General features: G+C 43.3%; 1 protein-coding gene across 2 annotated transcripts; it reads left to right on the forward strand.

The window, feature by feature from the left end:
* Window positions 1-12,242: 12,242 nt before the first annotated feature.
* LOC112257295 (Golgi phosphoprotein 3) lies at window positions 12,243-17,177 on the forward strand. 2 transcript variants are annotated; one of them, XM_024430787.2, is made up of 5 exons: window positions 12,243-12,331; window positions 12,476-12,679; window positions 12,991-13,122; window positions 14,795-14,909; window positions 15,122-17,177. In XM_024430787.2, the coding sequence occupies exons 2-5, from the start codon at window positions 12,476-12,478 to the stop codon at window positions 15,544-15,546; spliced, it is 876 nt and encodes a 291-aa protein (XP_024286555.1). In that variant the 5' UTR covers window positions 12,243-12,331; the 3' UTR covers window positions 15,547-17,177. The 2 variants fall into 2 exon arrangements, with proteins under 2 accessions (XP_024286555.1, XP_042182515.1); XM_042326581.1 differs by having other exon boundaries at window positions 12,264-12,679.
* Window positions 17,178-17,287: the final 110 nt, after the last annotated feature.

Genomic DNA, 17,287 nt, shown 5'->3' on the forward strand with positions numbered 1-17,287 from the left:
ACAAGTTTAGACAAAGACCACAGGCTCAAGACAAAAGTATAGGTGTTTATGTGACCACATTAAGAGGACTGGCTAAATCATGTGAGTTTGATGCTCTGGACTCAGACATGTTGAAGGATCAGCAGGTGGAAAAATGCACATACAAAAGACAGAGATAAATTGCTGCAGGAAGAAGGGTTAACACTACAAAGAGCTCTCACCGTTGCTAGAATATTTGAAGCAGCACAGGCAGAATCAAAAGCTTTCTGATCATTTTGGCAAGGCTAAAGACAGTCATGCTAATTATACTGGAAGATGAGCAAATGCTAATAAACAGAGAGGCAGAGCGAGAAACGGAAACCAAAGCACTGATGCAGAGGAATGCAATAGTGACACCAAGTGTTTCAGATGTGGACTGACAACATACAAAGCAGATGAATGTGGAGCTAAAGAAGCTTAATGCTTGTACTGTAAGAAAACAGGCCATTATGCAAGGGTCTGAAGAAAAAAAGACAATTCAAAAGAACAAAAGCAAGGGGACAAAAAAAAAAGACTGACAAACCAGTTAGAGCTGTGAACGAATCTGGATCTGACTCAGACGAGTTAGTCTATTCAAATCAAATCAAATCAAATGTATTTATATAGCCCTTCGTACATCAGCTGATATCTCAAAGTGCTGTACAGAAACCCAGCCTAAAACCCCAAACAGCAAGCAATGCAGGTGTAGAAGCACGGTGGCTAAGAAAAACTCCCTAGAAAGGCCAAAACCTAGGAAGAAACCTAGAGAGGAACCAGGCTATGTGGGGTGGCCAGTCCTCTTCTGGCTGTGCCGGGTGGAGATTATAACAGAACATGGCCAAGATGTTCAAATGTTCATAAATGACCAGCATGGTCCAATAATAATAAGGCAGAACAGTTGAAACTGGAGCAGCAGCACGGCCAGGTGGACTGGGGACAGCAAGGAGTCATCATGTCAGGTAGTCCTGAGGCATGGTCCTAGGGCTCAGGTCCTCCGAGAGAGAAAAGAAAGAGAGAAAGAGAGAATTAGAGAGAGCACACTTAAATTCACACAGGACACCGAATAGGACAGGAGAAGTACTCCAGATATAACAAACTGACCCTAGCCCCCCGACACTTAAACTACTGCAGCATAAATACTGGAGGCTGAGGCAGGAGGGGTCAGGAGACACTGTGGCCCCATCCGAGGACACCCCCAGACAGGGCCAAACAGGAAGGATATAACCCCACCCACTTTGCCAAAGCACAGCCCCCACACCACTAGAGGGATGTCTTCAACTACCAACATACCATCCTGAGACAAGGCTGAGTATAGCCCACAAAGATCTCTGCCACGGCACAACCCAAGGGGGGGCGCCAACCCAGACAGGATGACCACATCAGTGACTCAACCCACTCAGGTGACGCACCCCTCCCAGGGACGGTATGAGAGAGCCCCAGTAAGCCAGTGACTCAGCCCCTGTAATAGGGTTAGAGGCAGAGAATCCCAGTGGAGAGAGGGGAACCGGCCAGGCAGAGACAGCAAGGGCGGTTCGTTGCTCCAGAGCCTTTCCGTTCACCTTCCCACTCCTGGGCCAGACTACACTCAATCATATGACCCACTGAAGAGATGAGTCTTCAGTAAAGACTTAAAGGTTGAGGCTGAGTTTGCGTCTCTGACATGGGTAGGCAGACCGTTCCATAAAAATGGAGCTCTATAGGAGAAAGCCCTGCCTCCAGCTGTTTGCTTAGAAATTCTAGGGACAATTAGGAGGCCTGCGTCTTGTGACCGTAGCGTACATGTAGGTATGTACGGCAGGACCAAATCAGAGAGATAGGTAGGAGCAAGCCCATGTAATGCTTTGTAGGTTAGCAGTAAAACCTTGAAATCAGCCCTTGCTTTGACAGGAAGCCAGTGTAGGGAGGCTAGCACTGGAGTAATATGATAAAACATTTTGGTTCTAGTCAGGATTCTAGCAGCCGTATTTAGCACTAACTGAAGTTTATTTAGTGCTTTATCCGGGTAGCCGGAAAGTAGAGCATTGCAGTAGTCTAACCTAGAAGTGACAAAAGCATGGATTCATTTTTCTGCCTCATTTTTGGACAGAAAGTTTCTGATTTTTGCAATGTTACGTAGATCGAAAAAAGCTGTCCTTGAAATGGTCTTGATATGTTCTTCAAAAGAGAGATCAGGGTCCAGAGTAACGCCGAGGTCCTTCACAGTTTTATTTGAGACGACTGTACAACCATTAAGATTAATTGTCAGATTCAACAGAAGATCTCTTTGTTTCTTGGGACCTAGAACAAGCATCTCTGTTTTGTCTGAGTTTAAAAGTAGAAAGTTTGCAGCCATCCACTTCCTTATGTCTGAAACACATGCTTCTAGCGAGGGCAATTTTGGGGCTTCACCATGTTTTATTGAAATGTACAGCTGTGTGTCATCCGCATAGCAGTGAAAGTTAACATTATGTTTTCGAATGACATCCCCAAGAGGTAAAATATATAGTGAAAACAATAGTGGTCCTAAAACGGAACCTTGAGGAACACCGAAATTTACAGTTGATTTGTCAGAGGACAAACCATTCACAGAGACAAACTGATATCTTTCCGACAGATAAGATCTAAACCAGGCCAGAACTTGTCCGTGTAGACCAATTTGGGTTTCCAATCTCTCCAAAAGAATGTGGTGATCGATGGTATCAAAAGCAGCACTAAGGTCTAGGAGCACGAGGACAGATGCCTCGGTCTGATGCCATTAAAAGGTCATTTACCACCTTCACAAGTGCAGTCTCAGTGCTATGATGGGGTCTAAAACCAGACTGAAGCATTTCGTATACATTGTTTGTCTTCAGGAAGGCAGTGAGTTGCTGCGCAATTGTTCCTGTCTCTGTGTTTGCACCAGATAGGGCTGTTTTTTTTCAAAACATTTCTTGTTTTGTTAGTTTATTCATGTATAGTGTCTTTATTAAAGTACCATGAATAACCACCACGCTGCGTTTTGGTCCGCCTCTCTTTCCCCAGAAGAAAACCATTACAATGAGGAACACTGTATATGGCCCAGGAGGGCTGTAAACAGTAGCTATAAAAAGTGATTGAGTAGGCTGCATAGATTTCATGACTAGAAGCTCAAAAGACGAAAACGTCATTTTTTTCGATCAAGGGGGGAAAGAAACAGCGAAAGTCAGTGGTCAAAAGCTGAAAATTATCATTGATACAGGCATTGGAAGGAATTTAATCGGAGAAGCCATGTTCAAGTTCTGGTCCTCTCGTGCTGATGTGAGCTAGACCTTGAAACAGGTCAACATTCACAAAGCCGCGGGGCCAGATGGACTACCAGGACGTGTACTCAAAGCACACGCAGACCAACTGGTAAGTGTGTTCACTGACATTTTCAACCTCTCCCTGACTGAGTCTGTAATACCTACATGTTTCAAGCAGACCACGATAGTCCCTGTGCTCAAGAACACTAAGGTAACCTGCCTAAATGACTACAGACCCGTAGCACTCACGTCGGTAGCCATGAAATGCTTTGAAAGGCTGGTCACGGCTCACATCAACAGCATCCTTCCAGATACCCTAGACACACTCCAATTCGCATACCGCTCCAACAGATCCACAGATGATGCAATCTCAATCGCACTCCACACTGCCATTTCCCACCTGGACAAAAGGAACACCTATGTGAGAATGTTGTTCATTGACTACAGCTCAGCGTTCAACACCATAGTGCGCACAAAGCTCATCACTAAGCTAAGGACCCTGAGACTAAACACCTCCCTCTGCGACTGGATCCTGGACTTCCTGACGGGACGCCCCACAGGTGGTAAGGGTAGACAACAACATGTCTGCCACTCTGATCCTCAACACTTGGGCCCCTCAGGGGTGTGTACTCAGTCCCCTCCTGTACTCCCTGTTCACCCACGACTGCGTGGCTAAACACGACTCCAACACCATCATTAAGTTTGCTGACGACACAACAGTGGTAGGGCTGATCACTGACAATGATGAGACAGATATAGGTAGAAGGTTAGAGAACTGGCAGTGTGGTGCCAGGACAACAACCTCTCACTCAATGTGAGCAAAACAAAGGAGCTGATCGTGGACTACAGGAAGAGGCGGGCCGAACAGGCCCCCATTAACATCAACGTGGCTGTAGTGGAGCGGGTAGAAGAGTTTCAAGTTCCTTGGTGTCCACATCACTAACGAACTATCATGGTCCAAACACACCAAGACAGTCGTGAGGAGGGAACAACAAAACATTTTCCCCCTCAGGAGACTAAAAGACTTGGCATGGGTTCCCAGATCCTCAAAAAGTTCTACAGCTGCACCATCGAGAGCATCCTGACCGGTTGCCTGGTATGGCGACTGCTCAGCATCTCTCCGTAAGGTGCTACAGAGGATAGTGGGTACGGCCCAGTACATCACTGGTGCCAAGCTTCCTGCAATCCAGGACCTATATAATAAGCAGTGTCAGAGGATAGGTCATAATATTGTCAGAGACTCCAGTCACCTAAGTCATTGACTGTTTTCTCTGCTCTGCACGGAAAGCGGTACCGGAGCGCTAAGTCTAGAACCAAAAGGCTCCTTAACAGCTTCTACCCCCAAGCCATAAGACTGGGTACCCGGCCAAAAACAACAATTCATCAAATGGCCACCAGACTATTACATTGACCCCCCTCTGATTGTTTTATACCTTGCTGCTACTCACTGTTCGTTGTCTATGCATAGTCCCTTCACCCCTACCTACATGTACAAATTACCTCAACTAACCTTTAGCCCTGCACACTGATTCAGTACCGGTACCCCCTGTATATAGCCTCGTTACTGTTATGTTATTATGGTACTTAAAAAAGAATTTTATTTTACCCCGTTTTCTCCCCAATTTCGTGGTATCCAATTGTTTAGTAGCTACTATCTTGTCTCATCGCTACAACTCCCGTACGGGCTCGGGAGAGACGAAGGTTGAAAGTCATGAGTCCTCCAATACACAACCCAACCAAGCCGCACTACTTCTTAACACAGCGTGCATCCAATCCAGAAGCCAGCCGCACCAATGTGTCAGAGGAAACACTGTGCACCTGGCAACCTTGGTTAGCGCGTACTTCGCCCGGCCCGCCACAGGAGTCGCTGGTGCACGATGAGACATGGATATCCCTACCGGCCAACCCCTCCCTAACCCAGACGACGCTAGGCCAATTGTGCGTCGCCCCACGGACCTCCCGGTCGCAGCCGATTACGACAGAGCCTGGGCGCGAACCCAGAGTCTCTGGTGGCACAGCTGGCGCTGCAATACAGCGCCCTTAACCACTGCACCACCCGGGAGGCCTTTATTATGGTACTTTTTATTATTTTTAATTTTATTTGGGTAAATATTGATTCTGGGGCAAGTTAAACTAGCCCCAGAATCAAGAAACCTGACAACATTCATCAGGATGCTACAGATTCAAGAAAGTTTGTTTTTGGATTATCAAGCACACCTGAGGCCTATCAGATAGCCATGGACTTCATACTATTTGGATTACAAGGTGTAGTTTGCTACAATGATGATGTTGTTGTCTTCGCTGAAAATGAAAATGAACTGGGTCAGAGACTAAGGAAAGTCTATCAAAGATTCCAAGACAGAGGACTGACACTTAACAAGGAAAAATGCATCTTTAGTCTAAAGCAGATTGAAATCGTTGGACATTTAGTCACGGCAGCAGGGATAAAACCAGACCCACAGAAAGTTGAAGCTGTAGGAAGAGCACCAAGACCAGAGAATGCAGGAGAACTACGTACTTTCCTGGGGAAATGTGGATTTCCCATGAAATTCATACCAAACTATGCAAACCTCTCAGAAACACTACGGAAGCTGATCAAAAAAGGACAAGAGTGGGAATGGAGATTTTAGAGAAGTGAAAAGAGCCCAGAATAGTGAACCAGGTCTCGCATACTTCAAACTTGATGTACCAACATTAGTGATTAGTGACGCAAGCCCAGTAGGACAACAGTAACAGAAAAATTGATAGAATAAGCCAACCACTTATGCAAGTCGTTCACTGACCCCTACAGAGAGAAGATAGTCTCAGATCGAGTGGGAAGCTCTTGAATGCATGTGGGCAGTAGAACACTTCACTTGCTGGGGCTCTCTCATGCCGTCCCTGGAAGGGGTACGTCACCTGAGTGGGTTGATTCACTGATGTGGTCATCCTGTCTGGGTTGGCGCCCCCCCTTGGGTTGTGCCGTGGCGGAGATCTTTGTGGGCTATACTCAGCCTTGTCTCAGGATGGTAAGTTGGTGGTTGAAGATATCCCTCTAGTGGTGTGGGGGCTGTGCTTTGGCAAAGTGGGTGGGGTTATATCCTTCCTGTTTGGCCCTGTCCGGGGGTGTCCTCGGATGGGGCCACAGTGTCTCCTGACCCCTCCTGTCTCAGCCTCCAGTATTTATGCTGCAGTAGTTTATGTGTCGGGGGGCTAGGGTCAGTTTGTTATATCTGGAGTACTTCTCCTGTCCTATTCGGTGTCCTGTGTGAATCCAAGTGTGCGTTCTCTAATTCTGAGATCCTAGGACCATGCCCCAGGACTACAGAACTCCTTGAGGACTCCTTCTCTCTTTCTTTCTCTCTCTCTCAGAGGACCTGAGCCCTAGGACCATGCCCCAGGACTACCTGACATGATGACTCCTTGCTGTCCCCAGTGTACCTGGCCGTGCTGCTGCTCCAGTTTCAACTGTTCTGCCTTATTATTATTCGACCATGCTGGTCATTTATGAACATTTGAACATCTTGGCCATGTTCTGTTATAATCTCCACCCGGCACAGCCAGAAGAGGACTGGCCACCCCACATATGCTCTCTCTAATTCTCTCTTTCTTTCTCTCTCTCAGAGGACCTGAGCCCTAGGACCATGCCCCAGGACTACCTGACATGATGACTCCTTGCTGTCCCCAGTCCACCTGACCGTGCTGCTTCTCCAGTTTCAACTGTTCTGCCTTATTATTATTCGACCATGCTGGTCATTTATGAACATTTGAACATCTTGGCCATGTTCTGTTATAATCTCCACCCGGCACAGCCAGAAGAGGACTGGCCACCCATGCTCTCTCTACTCCTTTCTTTCTCTCTCTCAGCCTGGTTCCTCTCTAGGTTTCTTCCTAGGTTTTGGCCTTTCTAGGGAGTTTTTCCTAGCCACCGTGCTTCTACACCTGCATTGCTTGCTGTTTGGGGTTTTAGGCTGGGTTTCTGTACAGCACTTTGAGATATCAGCTGATGTACGAAGGGCTATATAAATAAATTTGATTTGATTTGATTTGCTTCATAAATGTTCTAAATGGAGACAAGTTTGATTAGATGTTGAAAGACTGATCAGAAATTGCTCAGCTTGTGTGCTAAACCAGTCACTGCACGAAGACCAACCACTTCAACCACCTGAACTACCACCAAGACCCTGCATTAAACTAGGTATTGACTTAGTGGGTGGTAAGCCATGCTGGTTAGTTTGCCTTGAATTCTAAATAAATCACAGACAGTGTCACCAGCAAAGCACCCCCACACCATAACACCTCCTCCTCCATGGTTTACGATGGGAATTACACATGCAGAGATCATCCATTCACCCACACCAAAGTATCTTAAAAACACAGCGGTTGGAACCAATAATCTCCAATTTGGACTCCAGACCAAAGGACAAGTTTCCACCGGTCTAATGTCCATTGCTCGTGATTCTTGGCCTAAGCAAGTCTGTTCTTATTATTGGTGTCCTTTAGTAGTGGTTTCTTTGCAGCAATTCGACCATGAAGGCCTGATTCACACAGTCTCCTCTGTACAGTTGATGTTGAGATGTGTAGGTTACTTGAACTATGCAAAGCATTTATTTGGGCTGCAATTTCTGAGGCTGGTAACTCTAATGAACGTATCCTCTACAGCAGAGGTAACTCTGGGTCTTTCATTCCTTGGGCAGTCCTCATGAGAGCCAGTTTCATTATAGCGCTGGATGGTTTTTGCAACTGCACTTGAACTTGAACTCAAGTTCTTGACATTTTTGGTATTGACTGACCTTCATGTCTTAAAGTAATGATGGACTATAATTTCTCTTTGCTTATTTGAACTGTTCTTGCCATAATATGGACTTGGTCTTCTCCCAAATAGGGTTTTCTTCTGTATACCCCCCTACCTTGTCACAACACAAGTGATTGGCTCACATTAAGAAGGAAAGAAATTCCACAAATTAACTTTTTAGAAGGCACACCTGTTAATTGAAATACATTCCAGGTGACTACCTCTGGAAGCTGGTTGAGAAAATGCCAAGAATGTGCAAAGCTGTCATCAAGGCAAAGGGTGGCTATTTGAAGAATCTCAAAAGTAAAATATATTTAGATTTGTATAACACTTTTTTAGTTACTACATGATTCCATATGTGTTATTTCATAGTTTTGATGTCTTCATTATTATTCTACAATGTAGAAAATAGTAAAAAATAAAGAAAAGCCCTTGAATGAGTATGTATTCTAAAACTTTTGACCGGAAGTTTATATGTTGAATGTAAAATAAAATAATTTAATGTGTTAGCTATTGTAACAGAAATGTTAGAAACAGGAATCAAATGTTATTGCTAAAGTTGTAGATTTTAAATCTAACTAGGGAAGGGATTTAGAATAGTGATTGGACTATCTGTCACGCCCTGGCCATAGAAAGGCTTTTTATTCTCTATTTTGGTTAGGACAGGGTGTGACTAGGGTGGGTGTTCTATGTTCTTTTTTCTATGTTTTTGTATTTCTTTGTTTTTGGCCGGGTATGGTTCTCAATCAGGGACAGCTGTCTGTCGTTGTCTCTGATTGAGAACCATACTTAGGTAGCTCTTGCCCACATGGGTTTTGTGGGTAGTTATTTTCTGTTTAGTGTGTTTTGCACCTGATGGAGCTGTTTCCTTTTGTTCCTTGTTGTATTTAGTGTTCAGTTTATTAAAATAATGATAAACACTTACCACGCTGCATCTTGGTCCTCACCTTCTTCCACCAACCGTCGTTACACTATCACAATATTACCTACTTCTTAAAGTGATGAAGACAGGTCTAGAACAAGAGAATCAAAATGGCTTTGAACTGTGAGACCTAGAAGAGTATTAGTTGTTATTAAAGTGAATTAAACTTCTTAGCGACAGGATCCACAACACAGGAAGATGCATATGAGAACGCATTAGGTAGAAATGTTTTGCAGAACACAAACATGGTTGAGTGGGTATACCTGAGTCCATGTTTGTGCTCTGTGCCTGTGTGTATTTTACATCTGACTAGAAATTAATAAGGAAATGATTTAAACAGAAAAACATCTCATGTGTGCTACCTACAGTTGAAGTCAGAAGTTTACATACACCGTAGCCAAATACATTTAAACTCAGTTTTTTTAAATTTTATTTTTTACAATTCCTGACATTTAATCCAAGTAAAAAATTCCCTGTTTTAGGTCAGTTAGGATCACCACTTTATTTTAAGAATGTGAAATGTCAGAAAAATAGAGAATTATTTATTTCAGCTTTAATATCTTTCATCACATTCCCAGTGGGTCAGAAGTTTACATACACTCAATTAGTGTTTGGTCACATTGCCTTTAAATTGTTTAACTTGGGACAAACGTTTCAGGTAGCCTTCCACAAGCTTCCCACAATAAGTTGGGTGAATTTTGACCCATTCCTCCTGACAGAGCTGGTGTAACTGAGTCAGGTTTGACCAGAGGACATTTCTCCAAAAAGTACGATCTTTGTCCCCATGTGCAGTTGCAAACTGTAGTCTGGCTTTTTTATGGCGGTTTACACTTTTCACACCACAGTACTTTCATCTCTAGGAGACAGAACACGTCTCCTTCCTGAGCAGTATGACAGCTGCGTGGTCACGGGGTGGTTATACTTGCATACTATTGTTTGTTCAGATGAACGTGGTACCTTCAGGCGTTTGGAAATTGCTCCCAAGGATGAACCAGACCTGTGGAGGTCTACAATTTTTTTCCGGAGGTTTTAGCTGATTTATTTAGATTTTCCCATGATGTCAAGCAAAGAGGCACTGAGTTTGAAGGTAGGCCTTGAAATACATCCACAGGTACACCTCCAATTGACTCAAATTATGTCAATTAGCCTATTAGAAGCTTTTAAAGGCATGACATAATTTTCTGGAATTTTCCAAGCTGTTTAAGGCACAGTCAACTTACTATATAAACTTCTGACCCACTGGAACTGTGGTACAGGGAATTACAAGTTAAATAATCTGTTTGTAAACAATTGTTGGAAACATTCCTTGTGTCATGCACAAAGTAGATTTGCCAAAACTATAGTTTGTTGTGGAGAGGTTTAAAAACTAGTTTTAATGACTGTATGTATACTTCCGACTTCAACTGTATATCCCCCCAATAGAATCCCCATACTTTATGTGTTATGGGATTTTTTTATGAATAATGACTAAATTATGTATACATTTAACGTAAAATTATAACAAACAGAATTCTACCCTGTTTTTCTAGTAGTGTTAAATAATGTTTGTTCTTTAGGAAGGGGTTATGTAGCAGGTATATCTCTCTGGTCACCCCCAAAACCAATTCTTTCTTTGGCCGCCTCTCCTTCCAGTTCTCTGCTGCCAATGACTGGAACGAACTACAAAAATCTCTGAAACTGGAAACACTTATCTCCCTCACTAGCTTTAAGCACCAACTGTCAGAGCAGCTTACAGATTACTGCACCTGTACATAGCCCACCTATAATTTAGCCCAAACAACTACCTCTTTCCCTACTGTATTTATTTATTTATTTTGCTCCTTTGCACCCCATTATTTTTATTTCTACTTTGCACATTCTTCCACTGCAAATCTACCATTCCAGTGTTTTACTTGCTATATTGTATTTACTTTGCCACCATGGCCTTTATTTGCCTTTACCTCCCTTATCTCACCTCATTTGCGCACATCGTATATAGACTTGTTTATACTGTATTATTGACTGTATGTTTGTTTTACTCCATGTGTAACTCTGTGTTGTTGTATGTGTCGAACTGCTTTGCTTTATCTTGGCCAGGTCACAATTGTAAATGAGAACTTGTTCTCAACTTGCCTACCTGGTTAAATAAAGGTTAAATTAAAAAAATAAAAATAGATCTAGGAAGAAATGAATGTATGTGGGTGTAGAAAGAGAATGAAGAGGAGCATTAACCTATATTTGAACCAAGAATTCAAAGTATGACACAAACACCAAATTGAGACTCTGCATGCAGAATTCTGCACAAACATCCTCTGTGTGCAACGTAAAACATGCATGCAGAGCAGAATTAGGACGATACCCGCTAATGATCAAAATCCAGAAAAGAGCCGTTAAATTCTATAACCACCTAAAAGGAAGCGATTCCCAAACCTTCCACAACAAAGCCATCACCTACAGATAGATGAACCTGGAGAAGAGTCCCCTAAGCAAGCTGGTCCTGGGGCTCTGTTCACAAACAAAAACACACCCTACAGAGCCCCAGGACAGCAGCACAATTAGACCCAACCAAATCATGAGAAAACAAAAAGATAATTACTTGACACATTGGAAAGAATTAACAAAAAAACAGAGCAAACTAGAATGCTATTTGGCCCTACACAGAGAGTACACAGCGGCAGAATACCTGACCACTGTGACTGACCCAAAATTAAGGAAAGCTTTGACTATGTACAGACTCAGTGAGCATAGCCTTGCTATTGAGAAAGGCCGCCGTAGGTAGACATGGCTCTCAAGAGAAGACAGGCTATGTGCACACTGCCCACAAAATGAGGTGGAAACTGAGCTGCACTTCCTAACCTCCTGCCCAATGTATGACCATATTAGAGAAACATATTTCCCTCAGATTACACAGATCCACCAAGAATTCGAAAACAAATCCAATTTAGAAAAACTCCCATATCTACTGGGTGAAATTCCACAGTGTGCCATCACAGCAGCAAGATTTGTGACCTGTTGCCACAAGAAAAGTGCAACCAGTGAAGAACACACACCATTGTAAATACAACCCATATTTATGCTTATTTATTTGATCTTGTGTCCTTTACCATTTGTACATTGTTAAAACACTGTATATATAATATGACATTTGTAATGTCTTTATTGTTTTGAAACTTCTGTATGTGTAATGTTTACTGTTAATTTTTATTGTTTATTTCACTTCATATATTATCTACCTCACTTGCTTTGGCAATGTTAACACATTTTTCCCATGCCAATAAAGCCCCTTGAATTGAGTTGAATTGAATTGAGAATAGAGAAGAGCGAGCGAGCGAGCGAGCGAGCGCATCCTCATCGGACGTCATCACTTGTCGCCATATTGGTTCAGGAAGTTGAAAGTATCAAAGTAGGAATCTGTTGCAGGTTTGCTGCTGTATTTATTCGAATATTCACTTGATCTACAACACAGTTTACGACAGCCGTGTTCATTTATGCATCGGAAACCCTAAAACCATCTTGAGGTACAGAAATCATTTGTATTTATCTGTTGTTTGGACGTGCATCCAGATGACTTCCCTAACACAGCGAAGTTCGGGCCTGGTGCAGAGGAGGACCGAGGCCTCTCGTAATGCAGCTGCCGACAAGGAGAGGGGGTCCGAGGATGAGGACTACGAGCCACGCCAAGAGGAAGAGGACGAGAAGGGAGACTCCAAAGAAACTCGACTGACGTTGATGGAAGAAGTGTTGCTGTTGGGATTGAAAGATCGAGAGGTATGTTAGCTAGCTATTGTCGTTAGCCTGTTGTGCTAGCGAGCTGAGTTAGCTTGCTAAAGTTAGCTGGTTTGTTTACGTTCTAACCAGCTAACGTTAACTAGTTAGCCAGCATAATAATGTGCTATTCCTACATTTAGGTAGTTAACTAACATTACTAGCTGTATTTTCATGTAATATTCAACATTACAACCTGAAGGTTATCAAACGTGTCACTTTGTGGCGTGTCACTTGTATGTCTGTTTTATTTATCCAGGAAGTGTCGCTAACCCTGTGAAGCAATACGGACTCATTACAATTTTTTCCAACAGGGATACACTTCCTTCTGGAATGACTGCATTTCTTCTGGTCTTCGAGGGTGTATGGTCATTGAACTGGCTTTGAGAGGAAGACTGCAGCTAGAGGCTTGTGGCATGAGGAGGAAAAGTCTGTTGGCCAGAAAGGTGAGCACTCACAAGTTTCAAACCTTATATTAAAACACACAGATAAACTTGGTTGCCTGCCAAACAGCCGGACTTCCGTCTTCACCCGATGATGATAATAGGGCTGTCCTGAACTCGTCATACTTGTATTTGTAATCCTATCTGTTTACCACTTAATAGGATACTGGTAATTGGATTTACTTGCGATCGGAAAACGCTCAGAGCGCTTCTGATGTTCCATCACTCATTCACACATCGTTCACGATCCCGACATCTGAAAGGCACATGACTTACTTTCATAGTCCTAATTATCAACAAAATAGGTTCATAAATAATGCATCATGGCTGGCTACTGCTTCCTGCATTTATTTCTTACGATTTAGTTGGCTCGTCCTAGAAGCCTAGGCTACATTTCACTTTCGAGAGGAGCAAAACTTATCCCAACTTATAGCCTTTGTCACAACATTTCTACAATCAAAATGAACTATTTACATTTTGTAATTTTATTTTCTAATGATCTGTTGCTCAAAAAACATGTCTGGGGGAAATAATAACAGCAAGCATGCACTGGCATAGCTCACTGCATGATGACAAATACGTCTTCTTCAGCAATGGAATAGCCTATGCAGACAGACAAAGAAGCCCACAAAACAACACCAAGTAGACAGAGAAAAACAACCATACGGTGGTATAAAGTAAAACTAAATTGATAGCTAGAACAACAATGACTAGCTATGGATTGTGATTCTCCAGTCCAAACATTTTGGACTGGTGAATTGATTCCTAAGGTGAGTGAGTGTAAGGGGAGCCTTGCGTGTGTATCTGGGGAATTAAGGGGCGGGAGAGCAGCTTCACCAATGCAATTGAGTTGACGGATAAAGTAATAACCAATAGCAAAAACTTCCATGATATGGCCTCAGAAAAGTCGACTGAAAATATAACTAGATTGATAGCTAGAAGAAAAGCGGCTAGCTTTCAATCTATGGATTTTGATTCACAATGTTTGGAGAGAGTTGTGAGTGAAAGTGGGAGCCGTAGCGTTTGTGCAAGAGACGTATCTGTCTGGGAAAACAAGAGAGGCTTTTTCTAATCCAATCATGGCCAACACCTGTCTGTGTCTTTACTGACAGCAGAATCAGCCTGTTGAGGCAGTATTTGGCATGGCTTGAGTGATATGAGAAATTCTGGCTTTTGGCTTTCTCCGATTACAGAAAATTACATTGTTTCCGGCAAATTCCTCATGTCCGTATTGATACTTGTTTTGTCATAATACCCCTAGACAATAACAACTCTGATCTGGAGTGGGAGGGGTCAGAGTCCAAAATGTCAATTCGAACATGCCAATTGATGGAATGTCCGAGCTTTGATTGGCAGCTCTGAGTCGTTGCTGATGCATGTCAAATCATACAATGCCTGGATGGGTATTTTAAGGATCAGCTAATCACATGATATGTTATAGCAGTCTGGTGCCCGACTGCACAGTCGATGACGTGGCACACAACCATTGGTTGATACATGAGACATCTGAGCCGGGCAACGCAGCCTTGGCCTTCTGCGTGTTTATGCTGACGAGGTCGTCTGACGTGTGTTTTGCGTGTTGCAATGTTTGGAGGACTAGCAGTGTATGCCAACACTAGCGGTGTAAAACTATGTGTGTTTGTGACCTTTTTAAAACGGGTTTATTTTTGGTCAGGTGATCTGTAAGTCGGACGCTCCTACAGGAGACGTGTTGCTGGACGAGGCCCTGAAGCATATCAAAGAGACCCAGCCCCCAGAGACAGTTCAGAGCTGGATAGAGCTGCTGAGCGGTGAGCAGAAATGGATTACCCCCCGTCCTTCTACTGTTCTCTTAAATTTTCTGTTTATTTTACTGGCTTTCTTCATTCTCATGTAGATTTGATTTGACAGGTGCTCTCACTGTGCCCCCTCCTTTCCCTTTCCCATACCCAGTCCATTTTAAACAAAATATCTTTGTTTTATATATAATATAGGCCATTTACGATTTTGACTTGATGTTCAGGTGAGACGTGGAACCCATTGAAGCTGCACTACCAGCTGAGGAATGTCCGTGAGCGCCTGGCCAAAAATCTTGTGGAAAAGGGCGTTCTGACCACGGAGAAACAGAACTTCCTCCTCTTCGACATGACCACACACCCACTGACCAACGACACCATTAAACAGCGGCTGGTCAAGAAAGTCCAGGAGTCCGTCTTGGACAAGTGGGTGAACGACCCGGGGCGCTTCGACAAGCGTGTGCTGGCCCTGATCTTCCTGGCCCACTCTTCAGACGTGCTGGAGAACGCCTTCGCCCCATTGCTGGACGAACAGTATGACCTGGCCATGAAGAGGGTACGTCTGCTGCTGGACCTGGAGCCAGAGGCAGAGAGCACCAAGGCCGGCGCCAACGAGCTGCTGTGGGCTGTGGTGGCCGCCTTCACCAAATGAAGCCCTACCGGAAACAAACAGACGGAACTTTAAAAAACACTACAGGCCTGTGGAGCTCAGAACTCCCATGTTCTGATATGATGATGGAGATGGCAGAGATGATTAAGATCACAGAGGGCGGCTCTCCCTCTGTATTGAGACAGGGCAGTTATTCCTGACCTCTGAGTCACTGTCCTGTCCTCTACCTGGCCAGTTGGTTGACATCCAGTACCCTGTGGGTGTCTCCCAAATGGCACCCTATTCCCTATATGGCTCTGGTCAAAAGTAGTGCACTACATAGCGAATCGGGTGCCATTTGGCACGTGACCTTTCTGTTCACTGTGAGACCTTGTGTAACCTTGAGCACTTGTGTCAGTAGCTGGCACCCACACAGGTCTCTGTTCTTCCATTTAGAAGGGACTTTAAAACTGCTAGGCCTTGCTTGACCACCATGGCCCAGACCTACCACCATGATCATCTGACCTGATATGATGACCTACCAGAGGACCTAATATGTTGACCTATGACCTACCAGAGGACCTGATATGATCGTACAGAACATGATTTGTTCTTTGCGTTAGTCACTTTGAGGAGGGTGCATTCTACACAAGCTCTTAGACATGACCTATAGACATCGTGTCGTTTTATCTTGCTAATAAATGTTAACCATCTCCAAACCATTTTGCACATTCAACAAGGGATCTGGAAGGGTTTAATATTTGTATAAAAAAAACTAACAGAAAAAATATTGTAACGTTTTATTCCAAGCACCATTTATTTTGTTCAGGGCACCAAACAATACAAACTTTATTCCTGTTCAGTTTTCCTTCCTGTCCCTCTCCATGTACTAAAGTGTTGTAGCTTGTGAATGCCATCAGTTTCAGATTAGTCTCTGCAACTCTTATCATCCTATTGCAGATATCCAGACATTGCATGTCTCCTCTTAACAGGCAAACTGGTTTCGGGTGTTCATGTGTGCAAAGTCATATTTTGAAGAGGTACAGTCTCAAGAAAGAAATTCTCTCAAATCGGACAAATATCTTTGTCCTTTAGTTAGTGTATTGAAAAATATGACTGGATAGGAGTGGAAGCTTCTCCTAAATCAGGCTAATTGTATTTTATATGGCTTAAAGTGTCCCTATCTGGCAGTATAATCTTAACGCTTTTGATTTTATGCCATATGTATTTTATTTTCCATTGATACATTTTTATTGCTTTAATATAATTCACATTTCATTCGGATTTAGTTGGTCGTCATCAATGGTTTGGGCTTTTTCTTTCCTCCTCTATGCCTGTCTGTTGGTTGTACTGTTCATGACTTGGTGAGTAGGAGTTGCCCCCAACCACTGACACGGGGTCAGATACCATTTGATCCCCGTAATGGTTAACGTTAGGACAGGCGGTAGGGTTATCCGATCCTAGACCTGTGGTTAGGGGTAACTTCTACCTTGAGCATTTGACTCACCTGGAGGCTGTAAAGAACAAGTATGGTGTAGGGATCGGATGGGGATGATGATTATATGGTATGGAGAAACTGATTATGTAGAATTTGATAAATGAATGTACAGCGTAATAAATGAAAGGGTGTTCTCTATACTTCTGTAGTTTTTTTTTTACTACACAATAAAGGATATTTTAAGTGCCTGAATATAGCACTGTGTAGCTCTCCTGTCATTCTTATCTGCCCTTTTTGTATCACAATTCCCTGATGACGATGAATTTGATTATTTCTATATCATACACACCACTTGGCTGAAACGGC

This window comes from Oncorhynchus tshawytscha, linkage group LG09 (assembly GCF_018296145.1).
Source record: "Oncorhynchus tshawytscha isolate Ot180627B linkage group LG09, Otsh_v2.0, whole genome shotgun sequence".
In the NCBI taxonomy this organism is placed as follows: Eukaryota; Metazoa; Chordata; class Actinopteri; order Salmoniformes; family Salmonidae; genus Oncorhynchus; species Oncorhynchus tshawytscha.